A 23,388-nucleotide genomic window follows, 5' to 3' on the forward strand; every position below is an offset into this window, starting at 1 on the left:
TAGCAATTGAAACAATAATGCATTTTGAGTAAGTGAATGCAGACATCCTAATCAGCTGAGCTTTCGCCCGATTTGTGTCATGCTATTAATATGTACACTTAAAAAAAACCCGTAATTTTAACCTAAAATTCTCCGTAGAAATATACTTTTCTTGGCCGTATTTCAGTAAAATACAGGCTATTGTAATTTTACCCTACTTTGTTATTATTTTTTACGGTTTGGTGACGGTAATATCACTCCTTTACGTGATATGACACAGAAGGCTTAAAGATTGTCATGCAAATATTATCAGGCATTAGGCGACTTGTCTTTATAGAATCTACAAAATGCAGTAGAAATCATTTGAGGTAGCCATTTCTTACCTCATTGTAAACCTTATCTTTAGAAAAAAAACCCAATGAGACCAAAAGAGCCATAAATATACCTAATTTAACTTTACAACTTAACGTAATGTATACTAGGGGAGGACATAACGTAAACACTAGGATTATTTCTAATTGCTCTCTGATGATTGACTACCCCCGCAAAACACAAGTGCTCCCTGAAATACTTGATACTCTAACTTAAGAAAATGAATTGTTATAGGACTCGTGAATTGTGTACAAGTCTGGTTTTACAGCTTGGACACAATTTACAGACAATAGCCTACAAAACTTCATTATTCTAGCCAATAACTTCTCTGTTAGAATGTTTCATCGAACACAACAAATGGGTCTGTACAACGTAATTATAATATGGAATCGTTACTGAAAATATTACGATACAGATGAATCGATACTGAATTACAGCTCTGAAAACTCAGAGAGAGAGAGAGAGAGAGAGAGAGAGAGAGAGAGAGAGAGAGAGAGAGAGAGAGAGAGAGAGAGACTCCTAGCTTGTGTTTAAGAGATATTTTTTCAGTCTGGACAAAATACGTTGTGAAACTAAATATCGACATTTATGTCAACAAATTGTTTGCGAGAATGGTATAGCATATAACAAAGATAAAGTATAGTGGTAAGTTAAGTCATATAGTAATTATAGAATTAGGAGCGTATGATATTATATTTAATTTACGTTCATACAATTTTTTTTTGTGCTTCCCCTGCCATCACACACCTTACGGGTCCAACATGTGGTACGTCCCCCGCCCGGGGTCCTCCCCCCTAACAACCAAACTCTTCTAAGCCTGAAATTCTGGAATCTATAGATATTGGGGGTGACAGAGGGGGACCATAGAGGACAGGGCATTTATATTTTACTGTACATTAGCAAAATTGGGTAGTTTTAACAGACGATAATGATAGGGGCAGGTGATCGCATTTTCAGATTAGAAAACGAGTTCAGCATGATCAGAAACTCTTTAAACGACTCTGATTTTGTGAAAAAAATCCCTCAACGAATAACAACATTTTTAGTTTTATTTCAGAAGCTGCTCTTCTGAAAAATATTTAAATTTTAAAATGACATCTTTGCTCCTATGTTTTTAATTGAGTATTTTTTCTATTTACAATAAACGATATCGGCGTCAATGGCCTCAGATGTCAGGATGCCAGAAAAATCGAAATCAATCAATTAACAAATATAGCGAAGCTTTGTGGATTTTAAAATTAAGGGACTGGTCACAACAAGGAGCCAAGAATGGGGGGTTCCAGGGGGTGAGAAATTTGAACCCCACCATTTTTCTGATATCTTATGCCTAATTGTAACCAAACGAAGCTAAATAAACCAATTTTAACAAGCAAGGCCTACGGGATGAAACATGGCGCTGCACTATAGACGATAAACTAATTTGTAAGTCCTGTAGGGCACAGGATTCCCCCGCGTGATAGGATCAGGAAAGCGGCCCTTCGTGTAAGTAATTAAGTAAGCAAACAAGCAAATAAGTAAATAAGCTAGCAAATAAGCAAGTAAGAAAGAAATTAAGTAAGCAAGCAAGGAAGTAAATAACTAAGTAAAGTATCCTTTCCTTAACTGTTTGGGTCATTTAATAATTAATCTATTAACCCCTTCCACATTATTATTATTATTATTATTATTATTATTATTATTATTATTATTATTTGCTAAGCTACAGCCCTACTTAGAAAAGCAAGAGGATATAAGCCCAAGGGGTCCAACAGGGGAAAATAGCCCAGTGAAGAAAAGAAATAAGGAAATAAATTATATAAGAAGTAATGAATAATTGAAATAAAACATTTTAAAAACATTAACAACAATAAAAGATAATTCATATTGAAACTATAAAAAGACTTATGCCAGCCTGTTCGATATGAAAACATTTGCTGCAAGTTTGAACCTTTTGAAAGTTTTCTGATTCAACTACCCGATTAGGAAGATCATTCCACAACTTGGTCTCAACTTAAGGTAGTCTGGTGCAAAGAGCAACGGACCAAAGAGATTCTTGCACTTTTTGAAACGCTTGGCTGATTCTTGGTTCAGCCAACGGGTTTTTTTTTATTTGTATAGATACACCAACTACCGTAAGTTCCTCTATTCTTGATAAATGACAATTATTAAAAATGTCATTAGCTGTTCATTGATTACTCTAATTGAGTGACACTAACCAACTAACCATGTACGAGAGAGAGAGAGAGAGAGAGAGAGAGAGAGAGAGAGAGAGAGAGAGAGAGAGAGAAATAGCACATGTCAAATCAACTCGAGAAGTACTCTGCAAATCTTTTAGATACGTTCAATTACGAAATACATTATGCAAATTTCTAATCTATCCAAGCATCTCTAAACCAAATATGAACTTCTTAAAAGTTACGATGGATGTATAGCAAAGGAAGATATGACCTATGCACGGAAGGGTCTCGCGTCCCCTTGTCAGCTCATGTCTTAAGTACGAAGGATATAACAACAGGTCCCCTACCCTCAAACTACCAGTTAGACATGCTGACGACCCACATAGACTGTTCGAAATGTGTGAATCATGCAATAGGAGGAAGAACGTTCAGTTATGCTGCACCGAGACTCTTCAACGACCTTCCACTTGATGTCAAGAATAGTAAAATTGTGGCAGCTTTCAAGAAAAACCTGAAGACTTATTTTTTTATAAAGTGTTATAATAGTGACCTGAAAACTATTAAGCCTGAATACAAATGATAGAGAAATAACTGGTAATGATGCAGAGCAAAATATAAAGTGGAAAGAAATTATTTTCACACACCAAGGCCCGCTTGAACAGACTCTTAGTGTCTGATGGAGGACGAGAAATAAAACCCTAAAAGTAAAAAGTAAAAAGTAAAAAGTAAAAAGTAAAAAGTAAAAAGTAAAAGTACCACCAGATGATCAAACCAATTGCAGTGACATCTGAAGTCAAAATATTAACTTAAAATAAAATTCGACACCGAGTCGATTTTCAAATCACATTGAATCAAAAGACACTGATTATAACATCAGTGTTGTTCCCAGTTTATCTCCATTGAATAAGACCAAAGGCGAATCCTGGATTATAAAGAATAATTCATTATTCAAACACTTCAATTCAAAATAAAATAAACTTAACTTTTACACCAAGTTTAGCTAATGAGAAATACCAAGGGGTCGTCACTTCTGTCTCTTTTCCAAAACTATACAGAAATAACTTTGGACAACCGCTGACCAATTGTCCATTTTGTATTGACCTCCACTGGACAAGTCCACTCATCATTCTCAGTGAAGTGATGCGTCATAGTGACGTCATAACACTTATTAATTACGTCACTGTGACGTCATAATCACGACACTGTGACGTCATAATCACGACTCTACAGAAGTAAGGCACACTGAGACAATTATAAGTCCAGAGTTATTTTTCAGGATTGAATACTGAAACTGAATCTATTACAATATATCCAGAGAGCAACATAATAAACAGAGGATTACTCCATACTGCTAAATAACAGCGGCTGTTAATTAAAACTAGAATACATTTCAAGATATGTAAGAAAACCCACCAAGTTATCAGAACAGGACGTCCAAAATATCGAGCAGCCAAAGATTCCTGTCGACACGAGAATAATTACAGATTGTTTCAAATTACTGGAACCAATATATACGTCTATTGTAGGTTCTATAGCTTTCAAATATGCAGCCCAATGACTATACAATGAGCTCCCACAAGACATTCGAAAGACTGAATATATTAAGGTTTTTAAGAAGAAACTAAAGACTTTAATGTTTTCTAAGTGCTTCCATATTTGGATTTGACAATTAACACAAAATACGATGTATGATACTCTAAATACCTAAGACTGTATATGACAACCAGATATCTTAGTTCATCTTGCTAGTTCTCTTAAAAAAAGTCTTTTTCCTATTCATCCCTGGTTGCACCTCGGTGCCAAATGGCCTTCCTGGCACTAACACCAGGATATACAGCATAAACAGAAAAATCTTAATCCTTTTAATATAATTCTATAGGCAGGCTAACATTGGGCTAATAAGCTAATTAAAATTAAAACTTGGAACACAAAGAATAATGATGTTCTTCTCATTTCGTGTCCAGTGTACAAACGGTTTCAGACAGGAGAGACAATATGTGAGTTTGCAAAGTTTCATATGTAGAAATAAAACATTGTTTCAGTACAGATAGTGAATGAAAAATTCAAAGTTTAAAACAATTAAAAATATAAGAAGGCGAGTATGGTTACTCAAATAGGAAGTCTAGGATTCCATCTCCTTCGTGGTCATGATAATATAGAAGTAGATTTCTGATAGTGCAGACTGTTCTGTGATTACAAGCACCCCCCTCCCTCCCTCCCTCCCTCTCTCTCTCTCTCTCTCTCTCTCTCTCTCTCTCTCTCTCTCTCTCTCTGTCTCTCTCTCTCTCTCTCTCTCTCTCTCTGTCTCTCTCTTCTCTCTCTCTCTCTCTCTCTCTCTCTCTCTCTCTCTCATTTGTCCTTCTTAATTCCTTTAGATGCAAAAGGAATTCTCTCTCTCTCTCTCTCTCTCTCTCTCTCTCTCTATCTCTCTCTCTCATTTGTCCTTAATTCCTTTAGATGCAAAAGGAATTCTCTCTCTCTCGCTCTCTCTCTCTCTCTCTCTCTCTCTCTCTCTCTCAAATTTGTCCTGTCTTAATTCAGGTATATGCAAAAGAATCTCTCAATCTCTCTCTCTCTCTCTCTCTCTCTCTCTCTCTCTCTATGCTTAAACTAAATCGCTCTACCAAAGAGCAAATGGAGTCTCCTTGGATAGACTAAGTCTTTGAGACATCCAAAATCCTTGTTAACTCACACACTCTCTCTCTCTCTCTCTCTCTCTCTCTCTCTCTCTCTCTCTCTCTCCTTTCATCCGTGCGTTTTTGTGTCCTTCCTTGCTCTCTCTCTCTCTCTCTCTCTCTCTCTCTCTCTCCTTTCATCTGTGCATTTTTGTGTCCTTCCTTGCTCTCTCTCTCTCTCTCTCTCTCTCTCTCTCTCAGATTTTGTATTTGGAATACAATTTCTCGTACAGACACAAGGAGGTCCCCCAAAGCTCTTCTTCTAAATATTACCCCAATAATAATAATAATAATAATAAATCATGACCATCATTATCCCTGTAGGTCAAGCGAAGATAAGGTCGCCTACATTCATATATTTTGTAAGACCTTTGATAAGCACTAATGTCAGTTGCTAGGTTAAGAAGCACAAGGCATGATTAAAAAACCTAAACAACTTTTAAATATACATTTCACGTTGTGTATACCCTTAACGAAAACACTGTTTTTTCATACATAACCTTGGAAAAGTACAAATATACGTTACACGCGGTGTATACCCTTAACGAAAACACTGTTTTTTCATACATAACCTTGGAAAACTACAACTGGTTGAATAGGTTATAACTGTAAAGAGTTATAGTCACACCTTTGGCCCCAAGTTGATTAGTCTACAAAGCATAAAGGTATCATTAACGCTCTCAAAGAAAAATTACTTATAAACATTTAATAATTGAGAATAAATCAAAACAAAATGAAATAAACTTTCAGGCTTACCTTTATAATGAGTGAAGACTTTATCACTAAATAAGTCTTCATAATATTATTAAAAACCTATTCATTCCCTCACTGACAACGTAAGGACCAAACCAGTTTTTTGTCCAACTGGTCGAAATGCCAGGAAATCTCTCCAACCCAACACGCAATTTTGGGAAGTGTTCAAGGCATAACTAACAAGGTCATTATTATTTCTGTCCAACGGTGGAATATGAAGGGGAAAAAAAAAAAAAAACTGATAGTGGTTTAATACAAAATAAATGCGACGAGAAAGGCAACATTTGCCAAGCAAATTATTATTATTATCATTATTATTATTATTAATACTACTAGCTAAGTTACAACCCTAGCTGGAAAAGCAAGATGCTATAAGCACAAGGGCTCCAACAGGGAAAAAATAGCCCTGTGAGGAAAGGAAATAGGAAAATAGTAGGAAAAACTTGTATAAATTGTGTTTATTCTTTTGATTTGTGGAAGTGTATAAGGGATTTGTGAATTTTAGGTGATGGGTGTGGTTACTGAGGCATTGTGTGTGAATACACACACAACACAGTTCATAACAGCCACTTGGAAAGTCTCACACAATAACCATTCACAAATTAGGACCTTTACAGGAGCTAAAAACCAATTTTACAAATACCAATATAAAATTTCCTTCGCAATTTAAGACCTTCTAAAGGAAATGACTGCTTATTTCAAATATCTAACATTTAAATTGATTAAACATCCATCAGAAAATAAATAAATAAACCCATTAAGTGACTTCTTACCCTTTCACTTATTTTTTTTTTTCCTAGCACTAGTTAAAAAAAAAACAAGTCCTTTTCTGACCGTGTCTATGGCAGACTGAATCTTCTTCTAGAGCTCAAAAAAGAGCGTTTTTTTTTTTTGGTGTTTTCTTATTTACTTTCTTCGGTGGACAATTTTCCCCTGTTGGAGCCCTTGGGCTTATAGCCTCTTGCTTTTCCAACCAGAGTTAGTAATAATATGTGCTCTGAAAGATATATTTTTGCAATTGCAATCGTATTGAGGTTCATACACAAGTAATACTTAACAAAATGCAAATATCCCAATTGTGTGCTTCTAACAGCTAAAACTTCCCCATTTGGGGACAAATTCCCTAAAATCGGTCGACAAAGTCCAAGATTTGCTTCAGCCAATCAAGAACCTCCCCTACACACTTCGTTTCTATAGTTCTCTCCATTGTTTTTTTTTTTTTTTTTTTTTTTTTTTCTTATTTTTTTTTTTAGTTTTAAATAATTTTAGCTAATATTATCTTCCTTAAATCTTACAAATCATACAGATATATACTCGGGCACACTATTCAATCTTGTTTCTCTTTCTCTTGTTATTTTGAAGCTAAAGTATACATACACACACACTATATATATATATATATATATATATATATATATATGAGAGAGAGAGAGAGAGAGAGAGAGAGAGAGAGAGAGAGAGAGAGAGAGACTTCCTTGAAAAACACCAAAATTATCTTCTTTTTTCTTAAATTAATATATTTCATTGTGCTTTTCCTATTCTTATTGCTATGCATTCCAATAGTGATAAGTGATATTTAAAAAAAAACTATAATGAGATATTTATTATATATATATATATATATATATATATATATATATATATATATATATATATATATATATATATATGAGAGAGAGAGAGAGAGAGAGAGAGAGAGAGAGAGAGAGAGAGAGAGAGAGAGAGAGACTTCCCCACAATTCACAGGCACTTTCGGGAAACTAGTAGAAATCAAAATTTCTCCATTCATCTCCTCTTCCTTCGCGCTTCAGAGTTCTCAGCCATGTAGGCCTAGGTCTTCCAGATATATACGAAAGTTCCTGTGATTTATGGGAAAGTCTCTCTCTCTCTCTCTCTCTCTCTCTCTCTCTCTCTCTCTCTGGCTAGGTCTTTTAATGTCGATTATATTCTTAATGAATTATAAAATTACATAAGGTTGCATTAATAATAATAATAATAATAATAATAATAATAATAATAATAATATAATAATATATATATAATAATATAAATATATATATATATATATATATATATATATATATATATATATATATATATATATATATATATATATATAGTATATATATATATATATATATATATATTATATATATATATATATATAGTATATATATATATATATATATATAGTATATATATATATATATATATATGTATATATATATATATATATATATATATATATATATATATATATATATATATATATAGTATATATATATATACATATACATATATATATATATATATATATATATATATATATATACAGTATATATATATATATATACATATACAGTATATATATATATATATACATATACAGTATATATATATATATATATATATATATATATATATATATATATATATATATATATATATATATATATATATATAAAATCAGTGATGAGAATCGTTATTATTATTATCATTATTATATTATTATTATTATTATTATTATTATTATTATTATTATTATTATTATTATTATTATTATTATTATTATTACCTACATATATTACTTTTTCTGCTTATTTCATTTGTTAGAAAGATTACGTCAAAACCTCCTGCAGAGAGAGAGAGAGAGAGAGAGAGAGAGAGAGAGAGAGAGAGAGAGAGAGAGAGAGAGAGAGAGAGCATCAACACCCTGGAGCAGATTAACGCCAATGGAAGAAGGAATTGGAAGGAAAGCAATTTGTCAGTTAGTGATCTTTTCAAATCTCCGAGAAAACTCGATAAAAAATTTAATTCTTACAAGTGTTTATCGATTAATTTGTCACAATAAATGATTTTAATCGATAATTTTCTTATATTTCATCCTCATCTCCTATATATTCCTGGCCTGCAGGTTTTCAGGAATCGTTTACGGAAGCGTTGAAGACTTCTTCTTTTTTGGTAGAATTCTTTCATTCTCTATGTGATGGAAGTATTCCTTCCTTGGCTGCAGGTTTTCAGGAATCGTTGACGGAAGCGCTGAAGACTTCTTCTTTTTGGTAGAATTCTTTCATTCTCTATGTCAGGGAAGTATTCCTTCCTCGGCTGCAGGTTTTCAGGAATCGTTGACGGAAGCGTTGAAGACTACTACTTTTTTGGTAGAAATCTTTCATTCTCTATGTCAGGGAAGTATTCCTTCCTTGGCTGCAGGTTTTCAGGAATCGTTGAGGAAAGCTTTGAAGACTTTGAAGGCTTCATCGGAAACTCTTCTTGAGTCTAGGTCTAAGAAAATCTTTGGTAGAACTCTTTCATTCTTACGTCAGGGAAGTATCTTTCCTCGGCTGCAGGTTTTCAGGAATCGTTGAGGAAAGCTTTGAAGACTTCTTTCGGAAACTCTTCTTGAGTCTAGGTCTTCGGAAATCTTTGGTAGAACTCTCTCATTCTTACGTCAGGGAAGTATTCCTTCCTTGGCTGCAGGTTTTCAGGAATCGTTGACGGCAGCTTTGAAGACTTTGAGGATGTCAGATCCCAAATGGAGAGCATTCTCGGAGCTCCCGATTCCCCTAGAGTGGGTTGTTTTTTTTTTTTTTTTTTAAATCATAGCTATCTCAAGCAGTGTTTCAGAGCAAACAACATAATGGCTAATACAAGAAGTTTTATTGTCTGTGGTTCTGGAAATAAGCTATTTGCACTGTTCAGAACAGTGATATATTTTATAACAGAGAGGAATCTCTCTCTCTTCGAGGATAAACGGATTGAACAATTTAAAGTTGTAGAAACTATTAAGGTATTAGGTAGAAGGGATACTGAGCAGGAAGATAATCCATTCGCAATAGAGGAATTGAAATTGCAAGGAAACCTAAAAGAGGACTTAACATCTAGTCGAAGAATCTTACATTCCCTAAACAAAATGGAAAATATTCTCATGGAAATTGAATTATCTCTTCAGGGAATGGATGGGATGTGCGATGAGAAGGTAAGTGATCAGAAAGTAACCGACCAAAACTTGTACACTCTTGAAGATATTGTTAATGTTGATCCGAACTATAACTTGGAAGTCAAAAGCGTAGCGTGTGTTCCCGAAGAGCAGGAAGAACATAACAACGCAAGCTTGGATCAAACAGAATACTTGCAATTCATGTCTACAGTGAACCTAGCCTATCCTAACCATAGGAGTGACATAGTTCAGAGCCTATTAACTGCTATCCAAAAGGATTTAAAAGATATACCAATACACGGGAAGAATCTGGCATTAAGAGCACATTTAGCAGGTCATCAGGACCGCCTCAAAAGGGCTCGGGGATCTGCCCTCCAGAAGGCAGTGCTCGAATTTCAGCAGTGCATGTGTCGTAATCAAGACCAGCCTGTTGGGCTCAATGAACCAATGGAAATAGGCGTTTTAAAAGACGTGATCCTGAAAAAGCAAGAATCAGAAAAAGATGTGAGAAAATATGACCAGCCTGAAGAAGAATGTCCCGAAGAAGTGTGTCCTGAAAGAGATTCCTGGAGCAAGGAGGTGGAAAAGTCGAAATTAGAAATGGCATTAGAAGAGCTTTATGATAAAATAGATATTGGATTTGAAAGCAAGACTAAAAAGCTAGAGGAAAGGATTCGGGATACGCTGGATGCCAGTTTTGATCCACTACACCTAACAAACTTCAACAAATGCAACGAAGTCCCACCTGACACGCGAGGACATGAAAAAATCCTATCGGTACTTCAAAATCTTCAGAGGGACTTCACCCGCCATCAGGAAGATGTTCAAAGATGGCGGATGCAGGAGGAATGTAATGGAGATCTTGCGTCTGAAGAAATAAATATGTATCGTTTGGAGAAAGAAAATGAGAAGATTCTTCGTCAACTGGAGGAAGAAAGAGAGCGCAGTAAAGAGCAAATAAATAAAATGGCTGGAAAAATAGTAGAGATCACTCGTTTGAAGAAAGAAAATGAAGTTCATTTGGAAGAAAAAGAGAAGATTCTTCGTAAACTGGAGGAAGGAAAAGCGGAGATTCTTCTTGAACTGGAGGAAGAAAGAGAGCACAGTAAAGAGCAAATAAATAAAATGGCTGAAAAAATAGTAGAGATCACTCGTTTGAAGAAAGAAAATGAAGTTCATTTGGAAGAAAAAGAGAAGATTCTTCGTAAACTGGAGGAAGAAAATGAGAAGATTCTTCGTCAACTGGAGGAAGAAAGAGAGCGCAGTAAAGAGCAAATAAATAAAATGGCTGAAAAAATAGTAGAGATCACTCGTTTGAAGAAAGAAAATGAAGTTCATTTGGAAGAAAAAGAGAAGATTCTTCGTAAACTGGAGGAAGAAAAAGCGGAGATTCTTCTTGAACTGGAGGAAGAAAGAGAGCACAGTAAAGAGCAAATAAATAAAATGGCTGAAGAAATAGTGGAGATGAATAATTTGAAGGAACAAAATCGAATTCAGATGGAAGAAAATGAGAAGATTCTTCGTGAACTGGAAGAAAAAGAGGAGATTCTTCTTGAACTGGAGGAAGAAAGAGAGCGCAGTAAAGAGCAAATAAGTAAAATGGCTGAAGAAAGAGTGGAGATGAATAGTTTAAAGGAACAAAATCGACTTCAGATGAAAGAAAAAGAGAAGATTCTTCGTGAACTGGAAGAAAAAGAGAAGATTCTTCGAGAACTGGAAGAAAAAGAGAAGATTCTTCGTCAACTGGAGGAAGAAAGAGAGCGCAGTAAAGAGCAAATAAGTAAAATGGCTGAAGAAAGAGTGGAGATGAATAGTTTAAAGGAACAAAATCGAATTCAGATGGAAGAAAATGAGAAGATTCTTCGTGAACTGGAAGAAAAAGAGGAGATTCTTCTTGAACTGGAGGAAGAAAGAGAGCGCAGTAAAGAGCAAATAAGTAAAATGGCTGAAGAAAGAGTGGAGATGAATAGTTTAAAGGAACAAAATCGAATTCAGATGGAAGAAAATGAGAAGATTCTTCGTGAACTGGAAGAAAAAGAGGAGATTCTTCTTGAACTGGAGGAAGAAAGAGAGCGCAGTAAAGAGCAAATAAGTAAAATGGCTGAAGAAAGAGTGGAGATGAATAGTTTAAAGGAACAAAATCGAATTCAGATAGAAGAAAATGAGAAGATTCTTCGTCAACTGGAGGAAGAAAGAGAGCGCAGTAAAGAGCAAATAAGTAAAATGGCTGAAGAAAGAGTGGAGATGAATAGTTTAAAGGAACAAAATCGAATTCAGATGGAAGAAAATGAGAAGATTCTTCGTGAACTGGAAGAAAAAGAGGAGATTCTTCTTGAACTGGAGGAAGAAAGAGAGCGCAGTAAAGAGCAAATAAGTAAAATGGCTGAAGAAAGAGTGGAGATGAATAGTTTAAAGGAACAAAATCGAATTCAGATGGAAGAAAATGAGAAGATTCTTCGTGAACTGGAAGAAAAAGAGGAGATTCTTCTTGAACTGGAGGAAGAAAGAGAGCGCAGTAAAGAGCATATGGTCGAAACAATACGAGGAAGCAATGAATGTCTGACAAGTAAACTCGACAAGCAACATGACCCTAACACAAAAATAGAAAACATAGATGAGGACCTACTTAAATTGGAGTCTATACTATTAGAGGAAACGGAGGACCATCGGAAACCAACTGACCAAAACTTGGAGGATACGTTTGAAGTGGAAAGTGTAGTGTATGTTCCCGAAGAGACGAAAGAAGAACACTACGACACAAACTCGTCTGGAACAGAAAGGGTGCATTTCCTTGGCACAGAGAAACATAACCATCTTGACTTTAGGAGTAACATAGTTCAGGACCTATTGAATGGCATCCAAACTCGTTTGAGAGAAATCCCGATCGAGCAAAAGAATATGCCACTTAGAGCCCATTTAGCAGGTCATCAGGTCCTCCTTAAAAGGGCCAAGGGATCTGCCCTCCAGAAGGCAGTACTCAAATTCCAGCAGTGCTGGTGTCCGAATGAACGGCCCAAGAGTAAACAAGACCAGCCTACTGGGCCCAATGAACCAAAGGAAATAGAATTCTTGGAAGAGAAGAAAGAGTATGCAGCAATGGAAGCATTTTATAATAAAATGGACGCCAAACTTACTTATGAGATTAACCGGGTGGGAGAAAGAATGCAGGATATGATAAATGCCCAAATGGAAACATTCCGTCTGAAGATAGAAGAGGAGCTGCTAGTACACCCAACAAGCTACAAAAACTTTAGCAACGAAGTTCCAGCTGATGAAGAAGGACAAGAAAAGCTCCTATCGATAGCTCAAAATCTTCAGAGGGACTTCAGCCACTATACGGAGGATATTCAAAGATGGAAATTACAACGGAGAAGCAAAGGAGATCTTAGGTCCGAAGAAAAAGTGGAGATTAGTCGTTTGAAGAAGGAAAATGAAGTTCATTTGGAAGAAAAAGAGAAGATTCTTCGTGAACTGGAAGAAAAAGAGAAGATTCTTCGTGAACTGGAAGAAAAAGAGAAGATTCTTCGTCAACTGGAGGAAGAAAGAGAGCGCAGTAAAGAGCAAATAAATAAAATGGCTGAAAAAATAGTAGAGATCACTCGTTTGAAGAAAGAAAATGAAGTTCATTTGGAAGAAAAAGAGAAGATTCTTCGTAAACTGGAGGAAGAAAAAGCGGAGATTCTTCTTGAACTGGAGGAAGAAAGAGAGCACAGTAAAGAGCAAATAAATAAAATGGCTGAAGAAATAGTGGAGATGAATAATTTGAAGGAACAAAATCGAATTCAGATGGAAGAAAATGAGAAGATTCTTCGTGAACTGGAAGAAAAAGAGGAGATTCTTCTTGAACTGGAGGAAGAAAGAGAGCGCAGTAAAGAGCAAATAAGTAAAATGGCTGAAGAAAGAGTGGAGATGAATAGTTTAAAGGAACAAAATCGACTTCAGATGAAAGAAAAAGAGAAGATTCTTCGTGAACTGGAAGAAAAAGAGAAGATTCTTCGAGAACTGGAAGAAAAAGAGAAGATTCTTCGTCAACTGGAGGAAGAAAGAGAGCACAGTAAAGAGCAAATAAATAAAATGGCTGAAGAAATAGTGGAGATGAATAGTTTGAAGGAACAAAATCGAGTTCAGATGGAAGAAAAAGAGAAGATTCTTCGTGAACTGGAAGAAAAAGAGAAGATTCTTCGTCAACTGGAGGAAGAAAGAGAGCACAGTAAAGAGCAAATAAATAAAATGGCTGAAGAAATAAAGATGAATAATTTGAAGGAACAAAATCGAGTTCAGATGGAAGAAAAAGAGAAGATTCTTCGTGAACTGGAAGAAAAAGAGAATATTCTTCGTCAACTGGAGGAAGAAAGAAAGCACAGTAAAGAGCAAATAAATAAAATGGCTGAAGAAATAGTGGAGATGAATCGAATTCAGATGGAAGAAAAAGAGAAGATTCTTCGTGAACGTGAACTGGAGGTCGAAAGAGAGAACAGAAAAGTGGAGGAAGAAGACGAAAAAATGCTGCAAAAGATGGTTGACGAGTATAGGAAACTCATAGAAATCCACCTAAGAGATTGCACCGATAGGAAACTCTTAGAAATCCAACTAGGAGATCTCAACGATAGAGAGATTGAAATCAAGGAAATGAGAAGAAGGATAGAGCAATTACAAAATGAAAATATGGACAAAGACGAGAGAATAAGACTCCTTGAAAGTTTAGTGAGTCTTCACACAGGCATGGGAAGTAATTTTGAGTGAGCATCTCATATATGAAACTAAAAACACTAGAAAAAAATCAAAAAAATCTATAAATAGAAAAAAAAAAAAAAAATATAAAAAAGGGGGGATTTGGAAAATACGGTCCCCCAAAAATGAAAATCTATAAAATAAAAAAAATCCAAAGAATAAAAAGGCTACAAAATTAAAACATAAGGAAGGAAGGGGGAAAACGAAGGAAAAAAAGGAAAAAAAGGAGGAAAGAAGGAAGAAGGAAAAAAGGAGGAAAGAAGAAAGAAGGAAAAAAGGAGGAAAGAAGAAAGAAGCTAAAAATAAAATAACAAAAAAAGCAGGAGCCGCTGAAAAAGAAGCAGCACCATTAACAGAAGGAACAGCAGCAGTGGGTGAAGCAGCCTGAGATTGAGCGGCAGCAGTAATCTATTCTGGATACTTAGGAAAAATCAACAAGATGGACTCAGCAGAGGAAAGAAGCTACACTTGATCTAGTATGCATTCTTCCTTGACAAAGATTCACCTGTACTGTTTCTTTGTCAGGTGATTGAATGCAGAAAAAACAAGTCTAACTTCTTTTCTTATGTTGTGTCCCTTGGAGAAGATTCCTTTGTACTGGAATAGTGGAAGAGAAGTGTCCGAACTAGGGTATGGCAGCCATCTAGATTGAGAGAGATTGCAGGAGAGACAGTTGAAGCCAAGTTGATTCTATCCTTCCATATCTAAAGGGAATAATCAACAAGATGGATTAAGCAGAGGGAAGAAGCCACTCTTGTTCTAATATGCATTGTTCCTTGATAAAGATTCACCTGTACTGTTTCTTTGTCAGGTGAACAAATGCAGAAAAAACAAGGCTGATTTCTTCTAATAAGTTGTGTCCCTAGTAGAAGATTCCTTGTACTAGAATAATGGAAGAGAAGTGCCCGAACTAGGGTATGGTAACTATCTAGATTGAGACATTGAGAGACACATTCGAAGCCAAGTTGATTCTGGTCTTCCATATCTAAAGGGAATATTCTACAAGATGGACTCAGCAGAAGGAAAAACCCACAGTTGTTCTAGTATGCATTGTTCCTTGATAAAGATTCACTTGTACTGTTTCTTTCTCAGGTGAACAAATGCAGAAAAAACAAGGCTGATTTCTTTTAATAAGTTGTGTCCCTAGTAGAAGATTCCTTGTACTAGAATAATGGAAGAGAAGTGCCCGAACTAGGGTATGGTAACTATCTAGATTGAGACATTGAGAGACACATTCGAAGCCAAGTTGATTCTGGTCTTCCATATCTAAAGGGAATATTCTACAAGATGGACTCAGCAGAGGGAAAAAGCCACAGTTGTTCTAGTATGCATTGTTCCTTGATAAAGATTCACTTGTACTGTTTCTTTCTCAGGTGAACAAATGCAGAAAAAACAAGGCTGATTTCCTTTAGTAAGTTGTGTCCCTAGTAGAAGATTCCTTGTACTAGAATAATGGAAGAGAAGTGCCCGAACTAGGGTATGGTAACTATCTAGATTGAGACATTGAGAGACACATTCGAAGCCAAGTTGATTCTGGTCTTCCATATCTAAAGGGAATATTCTACAAGATGGACTCAGCAGAAGGAAAAAGCCACAGTTTTTCTAGTATGCATTGTTCCTTGATAAAGATTCAATTGTACTGTTTCTTTGTCAAGTGAACAAATGCAGGAAAAACAAGGCTGATTTCTTCTAATAAGTTGTGTCCCTAGTAGAAGATTCCTTGTACTAGAATAATGGAAGAGAAGTGCCCGAACTAGGGTATGGTAACCATCTAGATTGAAACACATTGAGAGAGACAGTCGAAGCCAAGTTGATTCTGGTCTTCCATATCTAAAGGGAATATTCTACAAGATGGACTCAGCAGAAGGAAAAAGCCACAGTTGTTCTAGTATGCATTGTTCCTTGATAAAGATTCACTTGTACTGTTTCTTTCTCAGGTGAACAAATGCAGAAAAAACAAGGCTGATTTCTTCTAATAAGTTGTGTCCCTAGTAGAAGATTCCTTGTACTAGAATAATGGAAGAGAAGTGTCCGAACTAGGGTATGTAACTATCTAGATTGAAACACATTGAGAGAGACAGTCGAAGCCAAGTTGATTCTGGTCTTCCATATCTAAAGGGAATATTCTACAAGATGGACTCAGCAGAGGGAAAAAGCCACAGTTGTTCTAGTATGCATTGTTCCTTGATAAAGATTCACTTGTACTGTTTCTTTCTCAGGTGAACAAATGCAGAAAAAACAAGGCTGATTTCTTCTGATAAGTTGTGTCCCTAGTAGAAGATTCCTTGTACTAGAATAATGGAAGAGAAGTGTCCGAACTAGGGTATGTAACTATCTAGATTGAAACACATTGAGAGAGACAGTCGAAGCCAAGTTGATTCTGGTCTTCCATATCTAAAGGAAATATTCTACAAGATGGACTCAGCAGAGGGAAAAAGCCACAGTTGTTCTAGTATGCAATGTTCCTTGATAAAGATTCACTTGTACTGTTTCTTTGTCAGGTGAACAAATGCAGAAAAAACAAGGCTGATTTCTTCTAATAAGTTGTGTCCCTGGTAGAAGATTCCTTGTACTAGAATAATGGAAGAGAAGTGTCCGAACTAGGGTATGTAACTATCTAGATTGAAACACATTGAGAGAGACAGTCGAAGCCAAGTTGATTCTGGTCTTCCATATCTAAAGGGAATATTCTACAAGATGGACTCAGCAGAAGGAAAAAGCCACAGTTGTTCTAGTATGCATTGTTCCTTGATAAAGATTCACTTGTACTGTTTCTTTCTCAGGTGAACAAATGCAGAAAAAACAAGGCTGATTTCTTCTAATAAGTTGTGTCCCTAGTAGAAGATTCCTTGTACTAGAATAATGGAAGAGAAGTGTCCGAACTAGGGTATGTAACTATCTGGATTGAAACACATTGAGAGAGACAGTCGAAGCCAAGTTGATTCTGGTCTTCCATATCTAAAGGGAATATTCTACAAGATGGACTCAGCAGAGGGAAAAAGCCACAGTTGTTCTAGTATGCATTGTTCCTTGATAAAGATTCAATTGTACTGTTTCTTTGTCAGGTGAACAAATGCAGAAAAAACAAGGCGGATTTCTTCTAATAAGCTGTGTCCCTAGTAGAAGATTCCTTGTACTAGAATAGAAGAAGAGAAATGTCCGAACTAGGGTATGGTAACTATCTAGATTGAAACACATTGAGAGAGACAGTCGAAGCCAAGTTGATTCTGGTCTTCAAATCTAAAGGGAATATTCTACAAGATGGACTCAGCAGAAGGAAAAAGCCACAGTTGTTCTAGTATGCATTGTTCCTTGATAAAGATTCACTTGTACTGTTTCTTTCTCAGGTGAACAAATGCAGAAAAAACAAGGCTGATTTCTTCTAATAAGTTGTGTCCCTAGTAGAAGATTCCTTGTACTAGAATAATGGAAGAGAAGTGCCTGAACTAGGGTATGGTAACTATCTAGATTGAAACACATTGAGAGAGACAGTCGAAGCCAAGTTGATTCTGGTCTTCCATATCTAAAGGGAATATTCTACAAGATGGACTCAGCAGAAGGAAAAAGCCACAGTTGTTCTAGTATGCATTGTTCCTTGATAAAGATTCACTTGTACTGTTTCTTTCTCAGGTGAACAAATGCAGAAAAAACAAGGCTGATATCTTCTAATAAGTTGTGTCCCTAGTAGAAGATTCCTTGTACTAGAATAATGGAAGAGAAGTGCCTGAACTAGGGTATGGTAACTATCTAGATTGAAACACATTGAGAGAGACAGTCGAAGCCAAGTTGATTCTTGTCTTCCATATCTAAAGGGAATATTCTACAAGATGGACTCAGCAGAAGGAAAAAGCCACAGTTGTTCTAGTATGCATTGTTCCTTGATAAAGATTCACTTGTACTGTTTCTTTGTCAGGTGAAAAAATGCAGAAAAAACAAGGCTGATTTCTTCTAGTAAGTTGTGTCCCTAGTAGAAGATTTCTTGTACTAGAATAGTGGAAGAGAAGTGCCCGAACTAGAGTATGGTAGCCATCTAGATTGAGACATTGAGAGACACATTCGAAGCCAAGTTGATTCTGGTCTTCCATATCTAAAGGGAATATTCTACAAGATGGACTCAGCAGAGGGAAAAAGCCACAATTGTTCTTGTATGCCTTGTTCCTTGATAAAGATTCACTTGTACTGTTTCTTTGTCAGGTGAACAAATGCAGAAAAAACAAGGCTGATTTCTTCTAATAAGTTGTGTCCCTAGTAGAAGATTCCTTGTACTAGAATAATGGAAGAGAAGTGCCTGAACTAGGGTATGGTAACTATCTAGATTGAAACACATTGAGAGAGACAGTCGAAGCCAAGTTGATTCTGGTCTTCCATATCTAAAGGGAATATTCTACAAGATGGACTCAGCAGAAGGAAAAAGCCACAGTTGTTCTAGTATGCATTGTTCCTTGATAAAGATTCACTTGTACTGTTTCTTTGTCAGGTGAAAAAATGCAGAAAAAACAAGGCTGATTTCTTCTAGTAAGTTGTGTCCCTAGTAGAAGATTTCTTGTACTAGAATAGTGGAAGAGAAGTGCCCGAACTAGAGTATGGTAGCCATCTAGATTGAGACATTGAGAGACACATTCGAAGCCAAGTTGATTCTGGTCTTCCATATCTAAAGGGAATATTCTACAAGATGGACTCAGCAGAGGGAAAAAGCCACAATTGTTCTTGTATGCCTTGTTCCTTGATAAAGATTCACTTGTACTGTTTCTTTGTCAGGTGAACAAATGCAGAAAAAACAAGGCTGATTTCTTCTAATAAGTTGTGTCCCTAGTAGAAGATTCCTTGTACTAGAATAATGGAAGAGAAGTGCCTGAACTAGGGTATGGTAACTATCTAGATTGAAACACATTGAGAGAGACAGTCGAAGCCAAGTTGATTCTGGTCTTCCATATCTAAAGGGAATATTCTACAAGATGGACTCAGCAGAGGGAAAAAGCCACAGTTGTTCTAGTATGCATTGTTCCTTGATAAAGAGTCACTTGTACTGTTTCTTTCTCAGGTGAACAAATGCAGAAAAAACAAGGCTGATTTCTTCTGATAAGTTGTGTCCCTAGTAGAAGATTCCTTGTACTAGAATAATGGAAGAGAAGTGTCCGAACTAGGGTATGTAACTATCTAGATTGAAACACATTGAGAGAGACAGTCGAAGCCAAGTTGATTCTGGTCTTCCATATCTAAAGGAAATATTCTACAAGATGGACTCAGCAGAGGGAAAAAGCCACAGTTGTTCTAGTATGCAATGTTCCTTGATAAAGATTCACTTGTACTGTTTCTTTGTCAGGTGAACAAATGCAGAAAAAACAAGGCTGATTTCTTCTAATAAGTTGTGTCCCTGGTAGAAGATTCCTTGTACTAGAATAATGGAAGAGAAGTGTCCGAACTAGGGTATGTAACTATCTAGATTGAAACACATTGAGAGAGACAGTCGAAGCCAAGTTGATTCTGGTCTTCCATATCTAAAGGGAATATTCTACAAGATGGACTCAGCAGAAGGAAAAAGCCACAGTTGTTCTAGTATGCATTGTTCCTTGATAAAGATTCACTTGTACTGTTTCTTTCTCAGGTGAACAAATGCAGAAAAAACAAGGCTGATTTCTTCTAATAAGTTGTGTCCCTAGTAGAAGATTCCTTGTACTAGAATAATGGAAGAGAAGTGTCCGAACTAGGGTATGTAACTATCTGGATTGAAACACATTGAGAGAGACAGTCGAAGCCAAGTTGATTCTTGTCTTCCATATCTAAAGGGAATATTCTACAAGATGGACTCAGCAGAAGGAAAAAGCCACAGTTGTTCTAGTATGCATTGTTCCTTGATAAAGATTCACTTGTACTGTTTCTTTGTCAGGTGAAAAAATGCAGAAAAAACAAGGCTGATTTCTTCTAGTAAGTTGTGTCCCTAGTAGAAGATTTCTTGTACTAGAATAGTGGAAGAGAAGTGCCCGAACTAGAGTATGGTAGCCATCTAGATTGAGACATTGAGAGACACATTCGAAGCCAAGTTGATTCTGGTCTTCCATATCTAAAGGGAATATTCTACAAGATGGACTCAGCAGAGGGAAAAAGCCACAGTTGTTCTAGTATGCATTGTTCCTTGATAAAGATTCACTTGTACTGTTTCTTTCTCAGGTGAACAAATGCAGAAAAAACAAGGCTGATTTCTTCTAATAAGTTGTGTCCCTAGTAGAAGATTCCTTGTACTAGAATAGAAGAAGAGAAGTGTCCGAACTAGGTTATGGTAACCATCTAGATTGAAACACATTGAGAGAGACAGTCGAAGCCAAGTTGATTCTGGTCTTCCATATCTAAAGGGAATATTCTACAAGATGGACTCAGCAGAGGGAAAAAGCCACAGTTGTTCTAGTATGCATTGTTCCTTGATAAAGATTCACATGTACTGTTTATTTGTCAGGTGAACAAATGCAGAAAAAACAAGGCTGATTTCTTCTAATAAGTTGTGTCCCTAGTAGAAGATTCCTTGTACTAGAATAGAAGAAGAGAAGTGCCGAACTAGGGTACGGTAACCATCTAGATTGAAACACATTGAGAGAGACAGTCGAAGCCAAGTTGATTCTGGTCTTCCATATCTAAAGGGAATATTCTTAAGATGGACTCAGCAGAGGGAAAAAGCCACAGTTGTTCTAGTATGCATTGTTCCTTGATAAAGATTCACTTGTACTGTTTCTTTGTCAGGTGAACAAATGCAGAAAAGAACAAGTCTGACTTCTAGTATAATGTGTCCCACTGGGATCGTAGAACTGTGGTTTCCGTTGAGCGCTGAGAAGGGTCGTGGGAACCAAGACTGCAAACTATTTTCCTTGAAAGTAGAAGCGGGCAAAACCCACCTGATGAGCCCTTTGGTAAGGGCGAAACCCTTATACAGTAGTAGTGACAATATTAATGAGAATGACAGATATTGGATGGACATTAAGAATAACAGCATGGGTCCCTCAGGATAGCAAACGAAGCAGGGGGAGGTAAATAAGACGATGGATTGACGAGCCAAGAAAATTTGCTGGTGTAGCCTTGCATGTAAAATATAGGCGACACTTATTTTTTACCCTACTCTCTTATTATCTTTTACTGGTTGGTATCCAATATATCTAAAATTAAAACGGTTCAAAACCTGGAATAAATATTGCTGGGCATTTACTGTTTTTTAATGCAAATTTTTAACAGTATCTTGAAACTACAATGGTCAATTATTATTATTATTATTATTATTATTATTATTAGATAAGCTACAACCCTAGTTGGAAAAGCAAGATACTCTAAGCCCAAGAGCTCCAACTGGGTAAAATAGCCCAGTGAGGAAAGGAAATAAGGAAATGAATAATCAATATGAGAAATAATGAATAATTGAAATGAAATATTTCAAAAACAATGACAACATCAAAACAGGAGGTACAGGGAAGGCGATGGAGAGGGAGACCAAAGCGAAGGTGGAAGGATTGTATCAAGGATTACCTTCGAGCAAAGGGATTAAAAGGTGATGAAGTGTGGGACAGAGGTAGATGGAGAAAGCTGACCAGAAACATCGACCCCACATAGAAGTGGGAGAAGAGAGAGAAGAGAGAGAAGAGAGAGAAGAGAGAGGAGAGAGAGAGATACAGCTAAGCTTCTAGAAGGTGAGCTTAGAAAAACCTTTGAAATTGAATGTAGGAATCAATTTGCAGTCTTAAGAGATTTCAAGAGACGAAGAACAGATGATTAATGAAGAATGGTGTGATATTAAGAACATATATCAGTCATTTGGTAGTGAAGTTTTGGGACAAAGTTACAAGGAGAAAGCCATGGATATATCCGTCATTTGGTAGTGAAGTTTTGGGACAAAGTTACAAGGAGAAAGCCATGGATATATCCGTCATTTGGTAGTGAAGTTTTGGGACAAAGTTACAAGGAGAAAGCCATGGATATATCCGTCATTTGGTAGTGAAGTTTTGGGACAAAGTTACAAGGAGAAAGCCATGGATATATCCGTCATTTGGTAGTGAAGTTTTGGGACATAAAGTTACAAGGAGAAAGCCATGGACATATCAGTCATTTGGTAGTGAAGTTTTGGGACATAAAGTTACAAGGAGAGAGCCATGGATATATCAGTCATTTGGTAGTGAAGTTTTGGGACATAAAGTTACAAGGAGAAAGCCATGGACATATCAGTCATTTGGTAGTGAAGTTTTGGGACATAAAGTTACAAGGAGAGAGCCATGGATATATCAGTCATTTGGTAGTGAAGTTTTGGGACATAAAGTTACAAGGAGAAAGCCATGGACATCAAATGATGCTTGAGATACTATAAAAAGGGAGACAAAGATAGAAATGGATGGTTGAAAGTTTTTGAGGAAGTGATGAAAATCACAGGGTATTTCAAGCTAAGTATTCCAGTATTGATAGTGAACTCAAAAGAAAAAGCCAGGAATGACTAGAGAGAATATTTAGACCGTAAAGCAGATGAGGCTGACAAAGCTATGAATTCAGGAAGTGACTATGATTTAAGAATTGTTCACAGAATTAGTAATGAAATCTCTAATAGAGCAAAGTAGTAGTAGCATATACCCATCAAAAAGAGAGTGATGGATCTGTTATAACAACATTAGATGAAGAAAGGCAGCGTTGGATGGAACACCAGTGAGGCTATGAATAGGAGATATGAAAGGAATGATTTGATTGATATAGCTGAAGCTGAGGAACGCCTTGATGTGCCCACGAATGAATTCAGTTTGTTTGAAGTTGAAGCTATCATTAA

At 36.2% G+C, this 23,388-nt stretch overlaps 1 protein-coding gene and 1 long non-coding RNA gene across 3 annotated transcripts in view; one reads left to right on the forward strand and one right to left on the reverse strand.

Annotated features, from left to right (window-relative positions):
* Positions 1–23,388, reverse strand: part of LOC137659451 (uncharacterized) — a 63,071-nt gene that overhangs the window by 12,872 nt on the left and 26,811 nt on the right. The gene's annotated exons all lie outside the window — the stretch shown is intronic.
* LOC137614468 (trichohyalin-like) lies at positions 9,573–14,615 on the forward strand. Its single transcript, XM_068344274.1, has one exon. It carries the CDS (start codon positions 9,573–9,575, stop codon positions 14,613–14,615), a length of 5,043 nt encoding a protein of 1,680 aa, XP_068200375.1.

The sequence above is a fragment of the Palaemon carinicauda genome, chromosome 20 (assembly GCF_036898095.1).
Source record: "Palaemon carinicauda isolate YSFRI2023 chromosome 20, ASM3689809v2, whole genome shotgun sequence".
NCBI lineage: Eukaryota > Metazoa > Arthropoda > Malacostraca > Decapoda > Palaemonidae > Palaemon > Palaemon carinicauda.